This window comes from Mustela nigripes, chromosome 16, assembly GCF_022355385.1.
Source record: "Mustela nigripes isolate SB6536 chromosome 16, MUSNIG.SB6536, whole genome shotgun sequence".
NCBI lineage: Eukaryota > Metazoa > Chordata > Mammalia > Carnivora > Mustelidae > Mustela > Mustela nigripes.
The window spans coordinates 45,332,756-45,351,345 of record NC_081572.1 but is presented as its reverse complement, the minus strand read 5'-3'; the positions used below and the strand labels follow the sequence as shown (position 1 = coordinate 45,351,345).

The 18,590-nt window shown below is 42.9% G+C and overlaps 2 protein-coding genes across 4 annotated transcripts in view; one reads left to right on the top strand and one right to left on the bottom strand.

Annotated features, from left to right (window-relative positions):
- Window positions 1-3,135, bottom strand: part of SRR (serine racemase) — a 20,794-nt gene extending 17,659 nt beyond the window's left edge. Inside the window, exon 1 of the mRNA XM_059379059.1 lies at window positions 2,705-3,135. The gene's annotated coding sequence lies outside the window, so the exon portion shown is untranslated. The remainder of the gene's footprint in view (window positions 1-2,704) is intronic.
- A 50-nt stretch (window positions 3,136-3,185) lies between these two features.
- Window positions 3,186-18,590, top strand: part of SMG6 (SMG6 nonsense mediated mRNA decay factor) — a 248,758-nt gene continuing 233,353 nt past the window's right edge. For all 3 annotated transcript variants that reach the window (XM_059379054.1, XM_059379056.1, XM_059379055.1), the window contains exons 1-6: window positions 3,186-3,371; window positions 5,526-7,266; window positions 7,814-8,006; window positions 8,509-8,619; window positions 11,829-11,935; window positions 12,191-12,269. In XM_059379054.1, the coding sequence (XP_059235037.1) occupies window positions 3,284-3,371; window positions 5,526-7,266; window positions 7,814-8,006; window positions 8,509-8,619; window positions 11,829-11,935; window positions 12,191-12,269 (2,319 nt within the window). In that variant the 5' untranslated portion in view covers window positions 3,186-3,283. The remainder of the gene's footprint in view (window positions 3,372-5,525; window positions 7,267-7,813; window positions 8,007-8,508; window positions 8,620-11,828; window positions 11,936-12,190; window positions 12,270-18,590) is intronic.

Here is an 18,590-nt window from a genome sequence, read left to right as displayed (position 1 = left end):
AGGGGCTCGATCCCAGGACCCTGGGATCATGACCTGAGCCGAAGGCAGAGGCTTTAACCCACTGAGCCACCCAGGCGCCCCTAAATAAAATCTTTAAAAAATTTTTTGTTTAAAAAATTTCCAAGTTGGGGCACCTGGGTGGCTCAGTGGGTTAAACCTCTGCCTGAGATCCCAGGTCATGATCTCAGGATCCTGGGATGGAGCCCTGCATCGGGCTCTCCGCTCAGTGGGGAGTCTGCTTCCTCCTCTTTCTCTGCCTGCCTCTGTGCCTACTTGTGATCTCTGGCAAATAAAAACAACAACAACAACAACAACAAAAAACCACTTGCTTAAAAAAAAATTTCCAAGTAGCTACGTTTTGCTTAATTTTTGATTATTCATTTCTAATTTTACTACTCTGTGCTCAGCAAACATGACCTGTACAATTTTTGTTTTTAGAAACTGAATTCCTCCCAGGTCACCTGGGTGGCCAGCTGGTTGAGCATCTGCCTTGGGCTTGGGTTATGATCCCAGGGTCCTGGGATGGAGCCCTGCATCAGGCTCCCGGCTCAATGGAGAGTCTGCTTTTCCCTCCCCCACCCCAATTTCCTCTTGTGTTCTCACTTTCTCCAATGAATAAACAAAATCTTTTAAAAAAATTTGAATTCCTCCCTTCTCCACTATCCAAACTTGTTATTTTTTGGATTACCCATATATGACCAAATTCCTACTGTAAGAATTTAAAACATTACAGAAAAATAAAGAACCTTCACTCTCTAACCCTTAAATTTATTCTCTTCTACAAAGATAACCACTTTAAAATGTTTAGTATGTCTTCTTGCATACCTTTTTTGGATGTATTTATATAGAAACTTACATATGCAATAAATGGTTTTTTGCTGTACTCAAATAGAACCATACTCTATGTGTTGTTCTGCAACTGGCTTTAAAACATTTTTTAAAATTATTTATCTTGACTGTTTCATGTCAAACACATTTTCTTTTCTTTTTTTTTTTTAAGATTTTTATTTATTTATTTGAGAGAGAGACAGTGAGAGAAAGCATGAGAGTGGAGAAGGTCAGATGGAGAACCAGACTGCCCCTGGAGCTGGGAGCCAGACGTAGGACTTGATCCTAGGACTCCAGGATCATGACCCAAGTACAACGCAGCTGCCCAAACAACTGAGGCACCCAGGCGCCCCACATTTTAATTCTTTAAACTCAGAAGCTTTCACTGTAATACAGGCCTAAATATGATTGTTCATTTATTTTTACCTTGTTATTTCATGAACCTTTAGATCTGAAGGCTAAATTTAAGTCTTAAATTTAAATTTCCCCATCAACTTAGTAAATTTTCTTCTATTTTTTCTTTGATTCCTGTTTCTCCTCAGTCAGTTCTCTTATCACCTTCTGGAACTTGTATTTTATTACTAGTTTTTGGGATCCATTCTCCATGTCTTCTATTCTTGTCTCTCATAGTTTTATATTTTACCCTCTGAGTTCGGGTAAATTCTCTTGAACTGGTTAAACTTTTGGCATATCTCATTGGCAGTACAGAGACTATTGCATTAATTTGGCAATCATGTTTTTCCTAAGAATTTTGTTGATTATTTTTCCATCTTTTGAAAAAAAAAGTTATCCAATATCTTAATTTCAGTGTTAAAACATGTTCTTTTGGGGTGCCTGGGTGGATCAGCTGGTTGACCATCTGTCTTTGGCTCAGGTCATGATCCCAATGTCCTGCCATCCAGGCACTTATCTGGCTCCCTGCTCAGGGGGGAGTCTGCTTTTCCCTCTACCCCTCTCCCACTCCTGCTCTATCTCTCTCTCTCAAAAAAAAAAAAAAGAATGATAGTTTTTAATATTTCTCCATATTTTGTTCATATGTTTTTTTTTTTTTTTTAAAGATTTTATTTATTTATTTGACAGAGAGAAATCACAAGTAGATGGAGAGGCAGGCAGAGAGAGGGAGGGAAGCAGGCTCTCCGCTGAGCAGAGAGCCCGATGCGGGACTCGATCCCAGGACTCTGAGATCATGACCTGAGCCGAAGGCAGCGGCTTAACCCACCGAGCCACCCAGGCGCCCTTGTTCATATGTTTTAAATATTGCCACTTGCTCTGACCACTCAAATTAATCTCCTTCTTTTGAAACACTGAATCTTTTCACATATCTATTGACTTTCTCCATCTGCTTAGCCTTCTGGTGGTGAAACCTGTGTCACATAATAGGGATTGAATGAGTAGTGTCAGAGACTGATCAAATGTTTTAGACCCACTCAAAGGAAAATTACTGGTAACTATTTGATGGTGTACAGGTCCAATAGACTGTATGGGATCGGTAAAGAGGAACAGGTGGAGAGAAGCAGTCTTGGGGGAGGGAGTTTCCCCACGGTTCCGAACATGGGCTCAGGAACAGGAAGTTAAAATAGGAGTCTTCTGATGCGGTTACATTTCAAAGATGAAAAAAACAAAACCACCACCACAGATCCAAGGAAGTCAAGTAATTTTCCCAAGAATCCACAATGATACAGAACTTCCCAAATCAACTTACAATACCTCCTGACCTCCTGATTTACTTCCACATAGCCTTCCGTCAGCAAGAGCCAACCATACTGTACTTTTTTTTTTTTTTTTTTTTAAAGAAAGGTTAGGGAGTGGAGAAGTCAGGGGTTTTGGGGATGTAGTCCGCCATTAAAGAAAAAGACTGATATACTCTGATACTTACCCACTGTGTCACCCTGGGCAATTTGCTACGCTTCTCTAGGATTCAGTTTCCTCATCTAAAAAAAGGGTGGGGTGCTCGTACAAGACCTTTAAGGTCCTCAAGTAGCAGCCTGGGACGATAGTCCGGGCCTGTGGAGGCAGACCCTGGCCTAAGATGACTGGAGGAGGCCGGATTGTGGGATGTCCCCGTCAGCCCGAGCCCCAGACCAGCACCAGTGTCCTCGATGGCCACCAAAGCAGCAACAGCAGCAACCGCCACGAACGCCCGCGACGCCTGGCCCGGCTCCACCCGATCTCTTCTCACCTCACAGGCGCGGCGTTCCCAACTCCAGCCTCAGCTCACTTTCCCGACCACACCTTTGCGCACGCGCAGTGCCCGCCTCCCCAGCTCTCTGGAGCCGCGGAACTTGCTTTCAGAGCTTTTCCTCCCAGTGCGGCCACCGTCGTTAGGGGAGGAAGGCGGGAGGGGGCGGGGACACGGGTGGGAGGTGGGTAAGCGCGCGCGCCGCCCGTCCGTCGTGGTTTCCTGGCTGCGCGCGGCGGTGGCGGAGTGGCTGCAGCTGTAGCAGCAGCTGCGAAGATGGCGGAGGGGTTGGAGCGTGTCCGGATCTCCGCGTCGGAGCTGCGAGGGATCCTGGCCGCTCTGGCTCCGCAGGCCGGGAGCAGAGGTGAGTCGCGCCGCCCAGCTCCTGGGTTGGGCCTGCCCGCCCCGCCTCCCTCTCCTCCTCTGCCTCCTCCCAGCTCAGTCCGCGGCGCTCTTGAGCCCCCGCCCCTTCCCCCAGCATTGGGGGCGGGGGTCGGGGGCGGTCCCCTGGCCGCCCCACCAGCCCTAGGGCCAGTGTAGGATTGAGCTCTGCCAACCCCGGCGCCCTCCGGGAGAGCCCGACCCGAGTTCCTGCCTCCGCCCCCTTTCTCACCGCGAAGGTGACTGTTCCCCATTGCCCCAACCTTCTCAGACCAGTTTGTGGATTCCCACTCGTCAGGAGACGAGATAGGGAGTGGGTGCTGAGGACTGGGGGAGGCCCTCGGATGTGTCGTTCCCAGAGGAATCGTCCTCATGCCTTTCTTGTCATCTGTTTAAGGAACTGGGGAAATTGAGGAGAAAGATTGAACAGCTTGAGACTTCCTTGCCGAACTTTTTCTCCAAGACAGGGTTCTGAAGGCTGCGCCACCGGAGGGATCCAGGACCTCCGGTAGAGAGCTCACTCTACTCTGGTTTGCCCTTGGCATGTGTGGGAGCAGTGTTTATCAGAGAGACTGTTCATCTTGCAAATTAAAGTCTCCATCTACGCCAGGAAAGCTCCAAGGAAGATTCTAGTATATCATCTCTCCTTTGTGGGGTGGTGGAATTGTGTAGAATGATAGTTGTGCTTCTGCAGGCTTGTGGCCAAAGTCTGTGAAATTGACTTTCATTGGTCGTTTGAATGGGATTATTCAGGGTGTTTTCTCCCTCTGCTCTGAATAGTAGTAGCTTTTCTCTTCCTCCTCCCCACCTCTCACCTAAGTTACAAAGGCTCTTGAGGGTTAGTTATTCTGGAGGTAAGCTGCTTTACTTTTATTCATACTTGATGAAATAGTCTTTTAAGCTTTTGAAAACACTGAAGCAGTATCTTAAACTTCAGGGGTTTTTGTGTTTTTGCTTTCTGTTTTGTTACACCTATGAGTTAAATGCTGGAGGATATTATTTATTTCTGTAATGAGCTTGTTTGTATTGTTTATAGAACAGTACTAGGATTTTATAAAGCATTCTGTTTTGAGTACTCTAATTTCACTAATTCCTGTCAGTTTCCTATTGACAAGTTTCATGGCTATTTGTAGTTGTCTCTTCCCTTAATAGGCAAAGGTAACAAATACAAAAAATAGATACTTGCTTATTTGTCATTCAGTAAGTTTAGGGAGCCTGGAAGAGTAGTTTCGAAAGTCCTGCACCCTTATTTTTAAATACTGCAGTCCTTGGTATTTTGGGAGCATGTCACAATACTTCCATCATCCTCCAGAGAAAGCTCCTTTATGGAACTTTTTCCTTCTCATTTTCCACATCATAGTAGCAGTTAGTCGCAGTATTCTAATGATGATAGTCTGAGCAGTATTTCCTTGGAATGACTGTTGGTTGCTGTTAGAGAGTTGATGAGCATGAGTGGAGTTGAAGAATGTGAAAGGAACTGCTTCCTGTTTGCTTCAACAAGAGGTATGTGTTTGGGCAGTTGGTGTCCTAAAAGAAGAGGATTGTCCTGGCCAAGTTCAGAGACTGGAGTTGCACATTTTTTCTCCCAGATATGTCCAGAACTGTGGATTGTTGTACATACTCCTCTTTTTCTTCTTTACCCCCAACTACTACTATGTTAAAATGGGCTTTGCCACCCTTGAAAAAAGTTAGAAGCACTAGAAGAAAAAACTAAAATTAGGATCCAAGAACTCCATAGCAGAGAGCAGTCTGATGCTCAAATAGTTAGATATCTTTTATTCTGGCAATGATAAGGTATTTGGGGTCTTGGATACCTGGATATGACTTGGGTAACACAGGAGAGTATTTTTTGTTGTTGTTTTTCCTATTTCCCTAATCCAAGTGTAGATAGTGATAACATAATGAAGTCCTTAGCCTTGCCAGTTGGTAAACAAATACTGTAAACCTACTAGAATTTCTGCTTCTTCAAAAATTTCCTCCCATGTTCGCCAATATTAGCATTTCAATGTGTTATTCTTGCTTGGCTTTTCTGTTACTTAAGCAGAATGACAGTTTTTTTTTTTTTTCTTTCTTTCCTTCCCTCCCCTTTTTTCTTTTCTTCTACCTATTTCTTCCCAACATCTCTCGAACATCATAGAAAACATGAAGGAGCCCAGGCAGCGCAGAGATAACCGGCGCCCAGATCTGGAAATCTATAAGCCTGGTCTTTCCCGACTGAGGAACAAACCTAAAATCAAGGAACCTTCTGGGAGTGATGAATTTAAGGATGAAATTGTTAATGATAGAGATTCCTCTGCTGTTGGAAATGGTACCCAGCTCATTAAAGACGCCTGCAGGGAACTGGATAACCAACATCAAAATGGTCCCGTAGACCCCGAAACTGTTGGGACACAGGAGTCCTTTCCTAGGACTTCTGGACAAGAGGATCGAAGTCTAAGAATTATCAAAAGAACAAAGAAACCTGACATGCAGATCTACCAGCCTGGAAGGCGTTTGCAGGCTCTTTCCAAAGAAGCAACTAACAGGGTGGGTGAGGAAGAAATCCTCAACCAGGTGGAGCAACTGAGAGTAGAAGAAGATGAGTATCGGGGAAATGTGAAAGAGGAGGTTGTGAATAAACCAGACAAAGATGAGGCAGAGAAGAGCCTAAATGGTGACAGAGTAAGGGCTATAAAGGGAGAAAAAGGAAAGAGGATTGAGAAGGGGGAGGGGATAAAGAAAGTGACTGATGACCTGGCACAGGGGAAGCCAGGTTCTGCAAAACGCTACTCCCGCTCAGACAAACGAAGGAACCGCTACCGCACTTGTAGTACCAGCTCTGCGGGCAGCAACAACAGTGCTGAGGGGGCTGGCCCAATCGATACTGGATGTCGTCGCCGCCGACAGGATCGGGCCAAGGAGAGGCCACGACTGAAGAAGCAAGTATCTATGTCTTCAACTGATTCTTTAGATGAGGACAGAATTGATGAGCCTGATGGACCCAGGAGGAGCTCGGAAAGGAAGAAACATTTAGAAAGAAGCTGGTCTGGCCGTGGGGAGGGAGAGCAGAAAAGCAATGGGAAAGAAAATCGAGGCACTCTCCGTGTTACCTTTGATGCAGAAACCATGAACAAAGATTCCCCCATGGTGAGATCATCCAGAGAGGATGTGGATAGGATAAAGCCTGACAAAGGCTTAAGCAGTGGGGGCAAAGGCTCTGAGAAGCAGGAATCCAAAAACCTGAAACAAGAACTTCGAGGCCGTGGACGTGGCATTCTGATTCTGCCTGCCCATACCACCCTATCTGTCAGTTCAGCAGGTTCTCCAGAATCTGCACCTTTGGGACCTCGGCTTTTATTTGGATCTGGTAGTAAGGGATCTCGGAGTTGGGGCCGAGGAGGCACCACTCGACGATTATGGGACCCAAACAATCCTGATCAGAAACCTGCTCTAAAGAGCCAGACACCCCAGCTACATTTCTTAGACACTGATGATGAAGTCAGCCCTACCTCTTGGGGTGATTCCCGCCAGGCCCAAGCATCTTACTATAAGTTTCAAAACTCTGACAACCCCTATTATTACCCGCGGACACCAGGCCCTGCCTCTCAGTATCCTTATACTGGCTACAGCCCTCTGCAGTACCCTGTGGGTCCTACGAATGGTGTGTACCCTGGGACTTACTACCCAGGCTACCCAACTGCATCAGGACAGTACGTTTGTGGCCCTCTCCCTGCCAGCACCATGAGTCCTGAGGAGATGGAACAGCACATGAGGAACATGCAGCAGCAGGAGCTGCATAGGCTTCTCCGGGTGGCTGACAACCAGGAACTGCAGCTCAGCAACCTGCTCTCCAGGGACCGGATCAGTCCTGAGGGCCTGGACAAGATGGCTCAGCTCAGGTATGCTGTGTCCCATCCTGGCTAGAGGGAAGTGGGGATAAGCTGGAGGTGTATAGGCTCCTGTGGCTGAGGAATGTAGAAACTTCTTTGGGAAGGCACTGGGTATTAAATCCCTTTCATACTGATTTTTGTAAGGAAGGGGCTTGGAAAAAGAACAGAAAATTTTATTTCTAGTCTTAGAAATGATTATGCTTCCCACTCTTTCTTTAAGAAAAAAAATTTTTTAAGAGAACATGGAATCTGGAAATGGAAAAGGATCGACTTTCCAGAATGCCAAGAAGTGAACAACATATAACTTGTGGTGAAGATCTTATTTCAGCTGTTAAATTTAGGTAGAGACATATGGGGAAAAACTACTTTCCTAGACATAACCGTCTTTAGAATGACATTTCTGCTGTGCAGAATGAAAAGTCACGTGAGTATTATACCTGGTGACATTTTGGATTTCCTGCCAAGGAAGGTGTTTAATTTGCAAGAAGCTCAGATCTTGGGTCTAGCCTTTCTTGTGGTGTATTTGGAGCTAGAAGTTGCATGTATTTTATTCCAGAGCTGAACTGCTGCAGCTATATGAGCGCTGTATCCTATTAGATATTGAGTTCTCTGATAATCAGAATGTGGATCAGATCCTGTGGAAGAATGCTTTCTATCAGGTGATTGAGAAGTTCAGGCAGCTTCTCAAGGATCCGAATGTTGAGAACCCTGAGCAGATTCGGAACAGACTTTTGGAGCTCTTGGATGAGGTAAACCATCATCTTTTTGTCCTCAGGATAAAGGCTTTAGCATTCTGTAGCTGTGATGGGTTTTTATCACCTGAAATAATGATGATGTATAGCAGAACATTGACAAAAAACTTGATGCTCTTTTCTTGGATTTGGGCCTAACCTGCCCTGTTGCTTCCTTGCGACCATAACTTATTGGCAATTGGAGTTAGTTCTGAGCTTGGAAATTTTCTGAATATCTTGTTTAGGGGTGGGTGGCTGGGGGGAGAGAAAGTGTGTATGGTGTGTGTGGGTGTGTGTGCATGCATGTGCATGCACGCATATTTTTAAAACCATGGAGGGGCTTATGCTATGAATTTGTTTTGTGTTTAGTTGGTGACCACTAAATACTGTGTGTGCCTCTCTTTACATGGGGTGGCTGAACATTAGCCGAACTGTGGACAGGTTATCTGTCCTAGTTTCTGGTGGGTAAATTGGATCAGAACAGTCTGATTCAGCTTTTTCTTATTTTTTGTCTTTATAGGGTAGTGACTTCTTTGATAGTTTGCTTCAGAAGCTGCAGGTTACTTACAAGTTCAAACTGGAGGACTACATGGATGGTCTTGCCATTCGCAGCAAGCCATTACGCAAGACAGTAAGCTCCCTTCTTTATCTTTAATCATCCATTTAGTAATCATTTGTCTAGTGTTATGTGCTAGGTACTACACTAGGTGTGGAGGATACAGAATGAAAGACACAATCCAGTGGGGGTACAGACCAGTTAAACCAGCAATTATCATGTATTAAGTACTATGGTAATGTTATATATACAGCGTGGAAGGGGTATAGAATGAAGTGACCCTGATTCAGACTGGTGGAGTCAAGGGAGACTTCTGAGAGACTGTTGAGTCTTGAAACCTGGCGAGGAGTATAAGGGGTAGTACAGGGCACAGCAAGAGAGAATCGGGCCTTGCTGGAAAGTGTAAGAAGTTCAGTATGCTGGTTTTTGTAATGTGGAGTTGGCCTGTTGTAGGAGGTAAAACTAATGAAGTTGAAAGGGTTAGATCTTTTGTATGCCATACTGAAGAGTTTGTATGCCGAAGTTAGAACTTTTGTATGCCATACTGAAGAGTTTGGACTTTATTCTGAAAGCAGTGAGGAGCCATGGCTTGATTTTCACTAAAAGGATAGCATAGATTTTTTCTTAGAACCAGTCACTGGCAAATGAATGAATTTGGGCAAGAGTGGAGGTAGGAGAGTCAGGTTGTGGGCCTGAACTAAGGTAGAGGTAGTGAAGGTGGAAAAGAGACAAATTGAAAAGATGTAAGGGAAATAGAATTGAGTTGCTGGCTGATTTGTGTGAATGGTGAGATAGGAGGCATAAGGAGTCGAGATCATCTCCCAGTTTGTAGCCTAGGAGAGTGGCTGGGAGGAAGAGGTTAGTTCAGTTTTGGCTGTGCGTAAATGTATGAACTTGAAAATGAATGGATGAATATCCTGTTTTTTTTGAAGCTCAGGGGAAAGAGCTAAGCTGGTTCTATAGATTCAGAAGTCATCAGTATATAAGTGATAGTTGAAGCAGAAGGCCCTATCCTGTCAGCCAGAGATTGGGGGTGGGGGAATGAAATTTCAAGGTAGTGGTGGGTAGAATTGTCAGGTGCCGTAGAATCTTTGAATGCTGAGATTACTGAGTTTACTGAAAGTGTCCATTGGATTGGATGAGTTTATCACAATTAATTTCTGTTGGAGAGAATAGAAGACAGTTTGCAGAGAATGAAATGTGGGACAGTACATACAATGAAGGGAGTAATATAGAATATTCTTTTAAGAATCTTGGCTGTGAAGGCAAGGAGGAAAGATAGTTAAAAGAGTATATAGTGTCAAGAGGAGTTTGTGTTTAACCTGGAAGAGGCTTAAGCATATTTATACATTGAGAGGAAAGGGTCAGGGGAAGGGGAGAGGTTAAAGATTCATAAGAGAAAGGTGTGTGATTTATGAAGCAGAGACTTCCTCTTGACTTTCTATTCCTGATGGTTGCTGTGCACAAACTCTGTTACTAATCAACAGGTATTTATTAAGACCCTCCTACGTGCCATGTGTCTTTCTAGGACACATAATTCATTGTGAAATAAGAAAGCCATGATCCCAGCTCTTGGAGTTTAGAGTTTGCTTAGGGGTGAGTACAGATGGTGGATTAGTAATTGCAGATGCAGTGACTTCTGCAAAGGATGTCATGATGGGGGTATAAGGTAAAGAGGTTTAGAGAATCATGGAAGACTGAGGAAGTCATGGTTAAGCTGGGGCTGAAGACCTGAGCTGTTAGCCAGGTGAAGGTGTATAGGAAGATGCTAGAACATTCTATGGAGAGGAAGTAGTATATGTGCAGGTCCTGAAGTGGGAAAGAGCATGGTGTGTTAGGGAGACCAAGAAAAGTCTAGTCTAACTGAGGTGCAGAAAGAGAGGGGGGAAGTGGTGCTGCAGAGGTGACCAGAAGCTAGATCATCTGGGACTTCTTCGGAAGGATAGTGGAGAGCCTTTGGTGGAATTTGGCTCCCCCACTCCCCCCCATTGAGATAGCAGGGTGCTGTAGGATGGAAACAATCTGTTTTCTTGGTTCCTTTATCAGCTAACTGCAAGTGTTCTTGGTGTTCATTCAGAGAATGTGTGGAATAGTCGAGGCTCTGAAGGTATATGGCTTGTAGTAGTATAGAACTTTGCTGAGGCACATGTTTGTTATGTATTAGGAGGTTGATGTGCAGTGGCTATTTAGCTAGTAGATGAGCCTTCCTCAGGGACAGTATCTACTTCTCTCTGAAGCTTTGTTCTTTATTCAGTGATGTGTTAATTTCTGTGTGGAGTGGAATTGCACGTTATGAGGTGATGTTCTGTAAGGGTTTTTTTGTTTTTGTTTTTTTGTTTTTTTTTGGATACATGTCTTGGGATTGTTAAGGGTCTACTCTGTTGTTTTCTCATGCAGGGACAGATGCCAAGCCCATTATTGAGAAAACAGAAGTATAGAGAGGGAGAGAGAACTACTCAGGGACTGACAGTCTTGTAGGTGTTTGGTAAAGGGTAACTGTGTTACCATTTTAGGTAATTGTTACTGTTTTGCAAAGTGAATGTAGTGCAGTAACACAGTGCAGTGATACTAATAGGTTGAGGAGAGAGAGACTATAGTGAGGCAGGAAAATAACAGAATCAACAGTTGTTTTAGTATTTGTATATCACTTTATAATTTGTGAAGTATTTAGCACTTATTCTCTTCACTTACCCTATGGAGTATGCATTTTTATATTCAGATGAAGAAACTTGAGTCCCAAAAACAGTTCTAAAGACCCACAGAAGATCACACAACTCTTAAATAGAGAGTTAGGTTTCCTGGTTTCCAGGTTTCAGAATGTTTTCTCTGTTTATCTGGGACTTGAAATAAGAATGACCTCCTCTTTTCTGCCTTCTTTCTCATTAAAATTTGCATCACATCGTTGGCTGTTTTTCGCTAGGCAAGTTTAGACTGAAAACTTTTTACTTTGTTGAGAATGACTAGTGCCTTATTTTTTTTTTTTTAAGATCTTATTTATTTATTTATTTGACAGATAGAGATAACAAGTAGGCAGAGAGGCAGGCAGAGAGAGAGAGAGGGAAGCAGGCTCCCCGCTGAGCAGAGAGTCTGATGCAGGGCTCGATCCCAGGACCCTGAGATCATGACCTGAACCGAAGGTAGAGGCTTAACCCACTGAGCCACACAGGCGCCCCGTTGACTAGTGCCTTATTAATGCTGTTCTGTCACCTTGATCCTATCCTTGTCCTTTGGGGTTGACATTAGAGTTTCCTGGGTACACTACTAACTGATCGTTTTTTCTGAAGGTAAAATATGCTTTGATCAGTGCCCAGCGATGTATGATTTGCCAAGGAGATATCGCTAGGTATCGGGAACAAGCCAATGACACAGCAAACTACGGGAAAGCACGCAGGTACTTTTGCCTCTTATTCATTGCTTCTCTTTCCTTGTGGCATTAAGCTAAGCCCTATTAAGAGCAATGGGCCACCGAGCGCCTTTCATCTGGAAGGTCCTACAGGTGTCCCTATTGGGCTTTGTAATCAGGCTTTACCACTCCAGCATTACATCTAACACTCCAGCTTATGTCTTAAGCAGTTAGGGCTATGAGGTAATGAAATGGGAAAGCGTTGATGTGGAGCTAGCATTTTTTACTGTTTTTCTATTCCAGTTGGTACCTAAAGGCCCAGCATATTGCTCCCAAGAATGGGCGCCCCTATAACCAGTTGGCTCTGCTGGCAGTGTATACGGTAAGCAATCCTATGGACAGGGGAAGTATTTTGCAGGCAGTGTCTTAGAAAGAATGGACTTTGATAGTGTCAGCTCCTAGAGCTTGAATTCTCTGAACAACTAAACTTAAAAAAATACCCTTTCCTGCCATCCTCACATTCCTGTTACTTTCAGAAGTGAGTTGTCAGTGATTCCTTACTCCGGTTGAACCTGTGCTTCATCCTGTTTCATTGCACTGAAGTTCTAAGAATACTCATGCTCCAGCCAAACACCACTCTTTGTTTTTGACCAAGGCTTCTGCTCTGACTCTTGTCTTGCTTTCCTTCCCTATCCGGTTGAATGAGGTTACTCATTTCCAGAAGGAAAATAAGGCTCCCTTAACCACTTTTCCTTAAAGTCCTAATTGACCCTAACCAGTGAGATCCTTACTTCTTTTCCCCAGATTATTCCCTTAAGTTTTCACTTAAGGAGACTTCTTAGCAGAAGCACTTAGTGCCAAATTAATATCTTCCTAGATCTTATCAAACTCCGCTAAATATGCCTCTAACAGAGAACCTTGGGAGCTGATAACAGACCCTCATAAGGAAGCTGAATTGAAGGGGGGAAGGTCAATGGTAGACATTAAAGATTGACGTAGGGGCACCTGGGTGGCTCAGTGGGTTAAAGGCTCTGCCTTTGGCTTGGGTCATGGTCCCAAGGTCCTGGGATCGAGCCCCACATTAGGCTCTCTGTTCAGCAGGGAGCCTGCTTCCCCCCCACCCTCTCTGCCTACTTGTGATCTCTGTCTGTCAAATAAACAAATAAAATATTAAAAAAAAAAAAAGATTGGCGTATAAAGCAGCTAATCTGCTCATTTAGCAGGCAGAGTTTTCATAGTGCTATAAAATTTCATTGCCCAGATAAACAATATTTGAATTAAAAATTTTTTTAAAGATTTTATTTATTTGTTTGACAGAGAGAGGACACAAATAGGCAGAGGCAGGCAGAGAGAGGGGGGAGCAGCCTCCCTGCCGAGCAGAGAGCCCAATGTGGGATTCGATCCCAGGACCCTGAGATCATGACCTGAGCTGAAGGCAGAGGCTTTAACACACTGAGCCACCCAGGCGCCCTGAATTAAAATTTTTATTCCCTTTTAGTCAATAAAAGATTTAAAGAAATTCATAACAGTTCATGATGGATTGAAATTGTTGATTTAGCAGTGTGGTTGACCGACACAATTCCTTCTACATCTCTAGAATATCTTCATTCACGCCTTCTTTTTTTTTTTTTTTTTTTTTTTTTTTTTTTTAAAGATTTTATTTATTTATTTGACAGAGAGAGATCACAAGCAGGCAGAGAGGCAGGCAGAGAGAGAGGAAGGGAAGCAGGCCCCCTGCTGAGCAGAGAGCCTGATGTGGGACTCGACCCCAGGACCCTGAGATCATGACCTGAGCCGAAGGTAGTGGCTTAACCCACTGAGCCACCCAGGCGCCCTCACGCCTTCTTTTTATAGATTTTATTTATTTGTTTGAGAGAGAAAGAGAGAGAGAGAGAAAGAGGGAGAGAGAGATCACCAACAGTGGGAAGGGGTAGAGAGAGAGGCATACTCCCTAGTGAGCAAGGAGCCCGATGTGGTACTGGAATCCCAGGACCCTGAGATCATGACCTGAGCCAAAAGCAGACACTTAACCCACTGAGACCCCCAGGTGCCCCTCTTCATTCGCTGGTTATTCTCTTTAGTAAACTAACAGTATTGTGCAACCATCAACTCTAGTTATCTAATTCTGAGATATTTTCAGCACCCCGGAGGGAAACCCCATACCTTTTACTCTCCATTCCTTCTACCTCCCAGCCTCTGGCAACCACTAGTCTACTTTCTGTCTCAGGATATACCTATTGAAAGTTTCATATAAATGGAATCATCCAGTATGTGAGCTTTTATGTATGTCTTCTTGCATTTAGCATAAAGTTTTTGAGGTTCATTTATGATGTTGTATGTCTCAGTACTTCATTTTTATGGCCAAATCATATTCCGCTGTGTGGATATACTGTACTTTATTCATTAGTTGTTGGACATTTTGGTTGTTTTCACCTTTCAGTTACTGTGAATAGTGCTTTGTGAAGTACAGGTATTTGAATATCTGTCTTCAGTTCTCCTGAGTCTATATCTATGAGTGGAATTGCTGAGTTGTATGGTAATTCCATATTTAGCTTTTTTTTTATTTTTAAGACTTATGCATTTATTTTAGAGAGAGACAGTGTGCGTGCTGGTGGGGGGATGAGCAGAAGCAAAGAGAGAGAGGGAGAGAAGCAGACTCCCTGTTGAGCATGGAGCCCAATGTGGGGCTCGATCTCATGACCCTGGGATCATGACCTGAGCTGAAATCAAGAGTTGGATGCTTAACTGACAGAGCCACCAGGTGCCCACTATGTTTAACTTTTTAAGGGATCACCAAACTTTTTCATAGAGGTTGCACCATTTTACATTCCCACCAGCAATGTACAAGGGTTCCTGTTCCTCCCTGTTCTCACCAACATTTTCACTTCTTTGAGTATGACCATCCTCGTAAGTATAAAGTGATACTGCACTGTGGGTTTTTCCTCCCCACTTGGGGGCATTTTTTTTCCTTTAGTGTTTTCTCTTTCCCTCCCATCCCCCCTCCTTCCCTCTCTCTCTCTTTCCTTCCTTCCTTTCTTGCTTGCTTGCTTCCTTCCTTCCTTCATGAGTTTTAGGCTTGCAGAAAAATTAAGCAGAAAGTACAGAGATTTCCCATATACTTCCTCAGCTCTTCTCCCCGTCAGTTTTCCCTGTCATTAACGTCTTGCTTTAGTGTAATGCATTTTTTAAAAAAGATTTTATTTATTTATTTGACAGAGAGAGACACAGCGAGAGAGGGGACACAAGTTGGGGGAGTGGGAGAAAGGAGAAGCAGGCTTCCCACTGAGTAGCCTGATGGGGGACTCGATTCCAGGACCCTGAGTTCATGACTGGAGCTGAAGGCAGACACTTAATGACTGAGCCACCCAAGCGCCCCATACATTGTTTATTATTGATGAGCTAGTATCAATACATTAGCACTAACTAAAGTTCCTAGTTTACACTAGGGTTCACTTTTATTGTACAGTCTATGGATTTGAACAAATCTGTAATGACATGTATTCATCATTATGTAGAGTAGTTTTGCTGTCCTAAAAATACCCTGCGTTCAACCTGTCCATCCCTCCTCATTCCCCTGAACCTCTAGCAATCTTAATTTTTGCTGTCTTTAGTTTTGCCTTTTCCTGAATGTCATATGTTTAGAACCATACAGTATGTAGCTTTTTCAAATTCACTTGTTTCACTTAGCAATATACATTTAGGGTTATTTTTGTGATTTGACAGCTCTTTTCTTTTTATTGTTGAGTAATATTTCATTGTATGGATGTACCGCAGTTTGTTTATCCATTTTCCTATTGAAGGACATCTGGATTGTTTACAAGTTTTGGCAGTTATGAATACAAATGCTGTAAACGTTTGCATGCAGGTCTTTGGACATAAGTTTTCATCTTATTTAGATAAATACCAAGGAGTGTAATTGCCAGGTTGTATGGTAAGAGTGTATGTAGTTTTGAAAGAAACGTCCAGGGGCGCCTGGGTGGCACAGTGGGTTAAGCCTCTGCCTTCCTCTCAGGTCATGATTCAGGGTCCTAGGACTGAGCCCTGCACCGGTCTCGGCAGGGAGCTTGCTTTTCCCTCTCTCTCTCTGCCTGCCTCTATGCCTACTTCTGATCTCTTTCTGTCATATAAATAAATAAAATCTTTATTAAAAAAAAAAAAAGGAAAGAAATTGCCAAACTGTCTTCAGAAGTGCCTGTGCCATTTTGCATTCCCACAGGCTGTGGATGAGAGTTCCTGTTGTTCTGCATCCTCATCAGCATTTAGTGTTGTCAGTAGTCTGGATTTTGGTTATTTGTAATAGATGTGTAGTCTTATCTCATTTTAACTTGCATTTCCCTAAGGAGGTATGACCTGCAGTATCCTTTCATATGCTTATTTGCCATTTGTTTATCTTCTTTGGTGAGGTGTCTGTCTTGATCTTTTGTCCATTTTTAAATTGTGTTGTTTGTTTTTTTATTGTTGAGTTTTAAGAGTATATTTTAAATATCAGTCCTTTATTAGATATGTATTTTGTGAATATTTTCTCTGTATGTGGCTTATCTTTTCATTTATTTAGCACAGAACAGGAGTTTTTAATTTAATTTAATTTAATTTAATTTAATTTAATTTTATTTTTTTTTTAAGATTTTATTTATTTATTTGACAGAGAGAAATCACAAGTAGATGGAGAAGCAGGCAGAGAGAGAGAGAGAGAGGGAAGCAGGCTCCCTGCTGAGCAGAAAGCCCGATGCGGGACTCGATCCCAGGACCCTGAGATCATGACCTGAGCCGAAGGCAGCGGCTTAACCCACTGAGCCACCCAGGCGCCCAGGAGTTTTTAATTTTAATGAAATCCAACTTACCAACTTTTTCTTTTGTGGATTTTGCTTTTAGTGTGATATCTAAGAACTCCTCACCAAACCCACAGTTTTCTAGATTTTCTCTTATATTACCTTCTAGGAGTTGTATAGTTTTACATTTTACATTTAGGTATGTGATCCATTTTGAGTTAATTGTTGTGAAAGATGTGAGGTCTGTGGCATTGATTCCTTGTTTTGCACGTGAATGTCCAGTTGTTTCAACACCATTTGTTGAAAAGATTATCCTTTTTCCATTGAATTGCCTTTCCTCCTTTGTCAAAGATCAGCTAGCTGTATTTGTGTGGGTCTATTTCTGGGCTCTCTATTCCATTCCACTAATCTGTTTGTCTCTTTGGCCAGTACCACATTTTCTTGTTTACAGTAGCTTTATGATAAGTCATGAAGTTGGGTAGTTCGGTCTTCTGACCATGTTCTTCTTTGTCAGTATTGTGTAAGCTATTCTGGATCTTTTGCCTTTCCATATAAACTTTAGAATCGGAGCACCTGGGTGGCTCAGTGGGTTAAAGCCACCGGCTTCGGCTCAGGTCATGATCTCAGGGTCCTGGGATTGAGCCCCACGTCGGGTTCTCTGCTCAGCAGGGAGCCTGCTTCCTCCTCTCTCTTTCTCTGCCTGCCTCTCTGCTTACTTGTGATCTCTATCTGTCAAGTAAATAAATAAAATCGTAAAAAAAAATCTTAAAAAACAATCTTTAAAAATATTTATTTATTTGACAGAGAGATAGAGAGCACAAGTAGGCAGTGTGGCAGGCAGAGGGAGAAGGAGAAGCAGACTCTCCACCGAGCAGAGAGCCCGATGCAGGGCTTGATCCCAGGACCTTGGGATCATGACCTGAGCTGAAGGCAGCCGCCTAATTGACTGAGCCACCCAGGTGCCTCAAGAGGGAGCGAATCTTCAAGACAACTCCCCGCTGAGCGCAGAGCCTGATGCAGGGCTCGATCTCATGACCCATGAGATCATGACCTGAGCAGAAACCAAGAATTAGACATTTAAGTGACTTAGCTACCCAGGTGCCCCTCTTCTAAGAGTTTTTATAGTTTTTATATTTAGTTCTTTGATTCATTTTTCATTTATTTTTGCATATGGTGTAAAATAAGGATCCAACTTTATTCTTTTGCATGTGGATATTCAGTTCTTCTAGTGCCATTTGTTGAAGAGGTTGTTCTTTCCCCATTGAATAGTCTTGGGATCCTTGTTGAAAATCAGTTGGTGCCTGGGTCTGTTTCTGAACTCTCAGTTCTTTTGTATGGATCTGTATGTGTATCCTTATCCCAGCACCACGTTGTTTTAATTACTGTAGCTTTGTAGTAAACTTTGAAATCAGGATATATGAGTTTTCCACCTTTGTTCTTCTTTTTCAAGATGAGTTTGGCTCTTTGGGGTTTCTTGTAATTCCGTATGGATTTTAAAATCAGCTTTTTCATTTCTGCAAAAAGAGTCATTGGGATTTTCATAGGAATTACATTGACTGTGTAGTTGCTGTGGGGAGTATTTACACAGATGTTTTTGACTTACGGTCTTCTTTAATTTCTTTCAGACGGGCTTTATAATTTTCAGTGTATAAGTTTTACACTTCCTTGGTTAAACTTATTCCTAAGTATGTTATTCTTTTTAAGGCTATTGTAAATAGAATTATTTTCTTAATTTCTTTTAAAGTTTGTTTATTAGAAATAAACTGATTGTTTATATAGAAATATAACTGATTTTTGAGCATTGATCATAATGTCTTACAACTTCATTGATTCCTTCAGTGGCTTTTTGCCATTCTGATTAAACTGGTATATTTTTCTTTCGCAGACCTCTTGACCTAAATTAGTGGTCCTTTCAAGCTCTTTTCCTTTGTCCC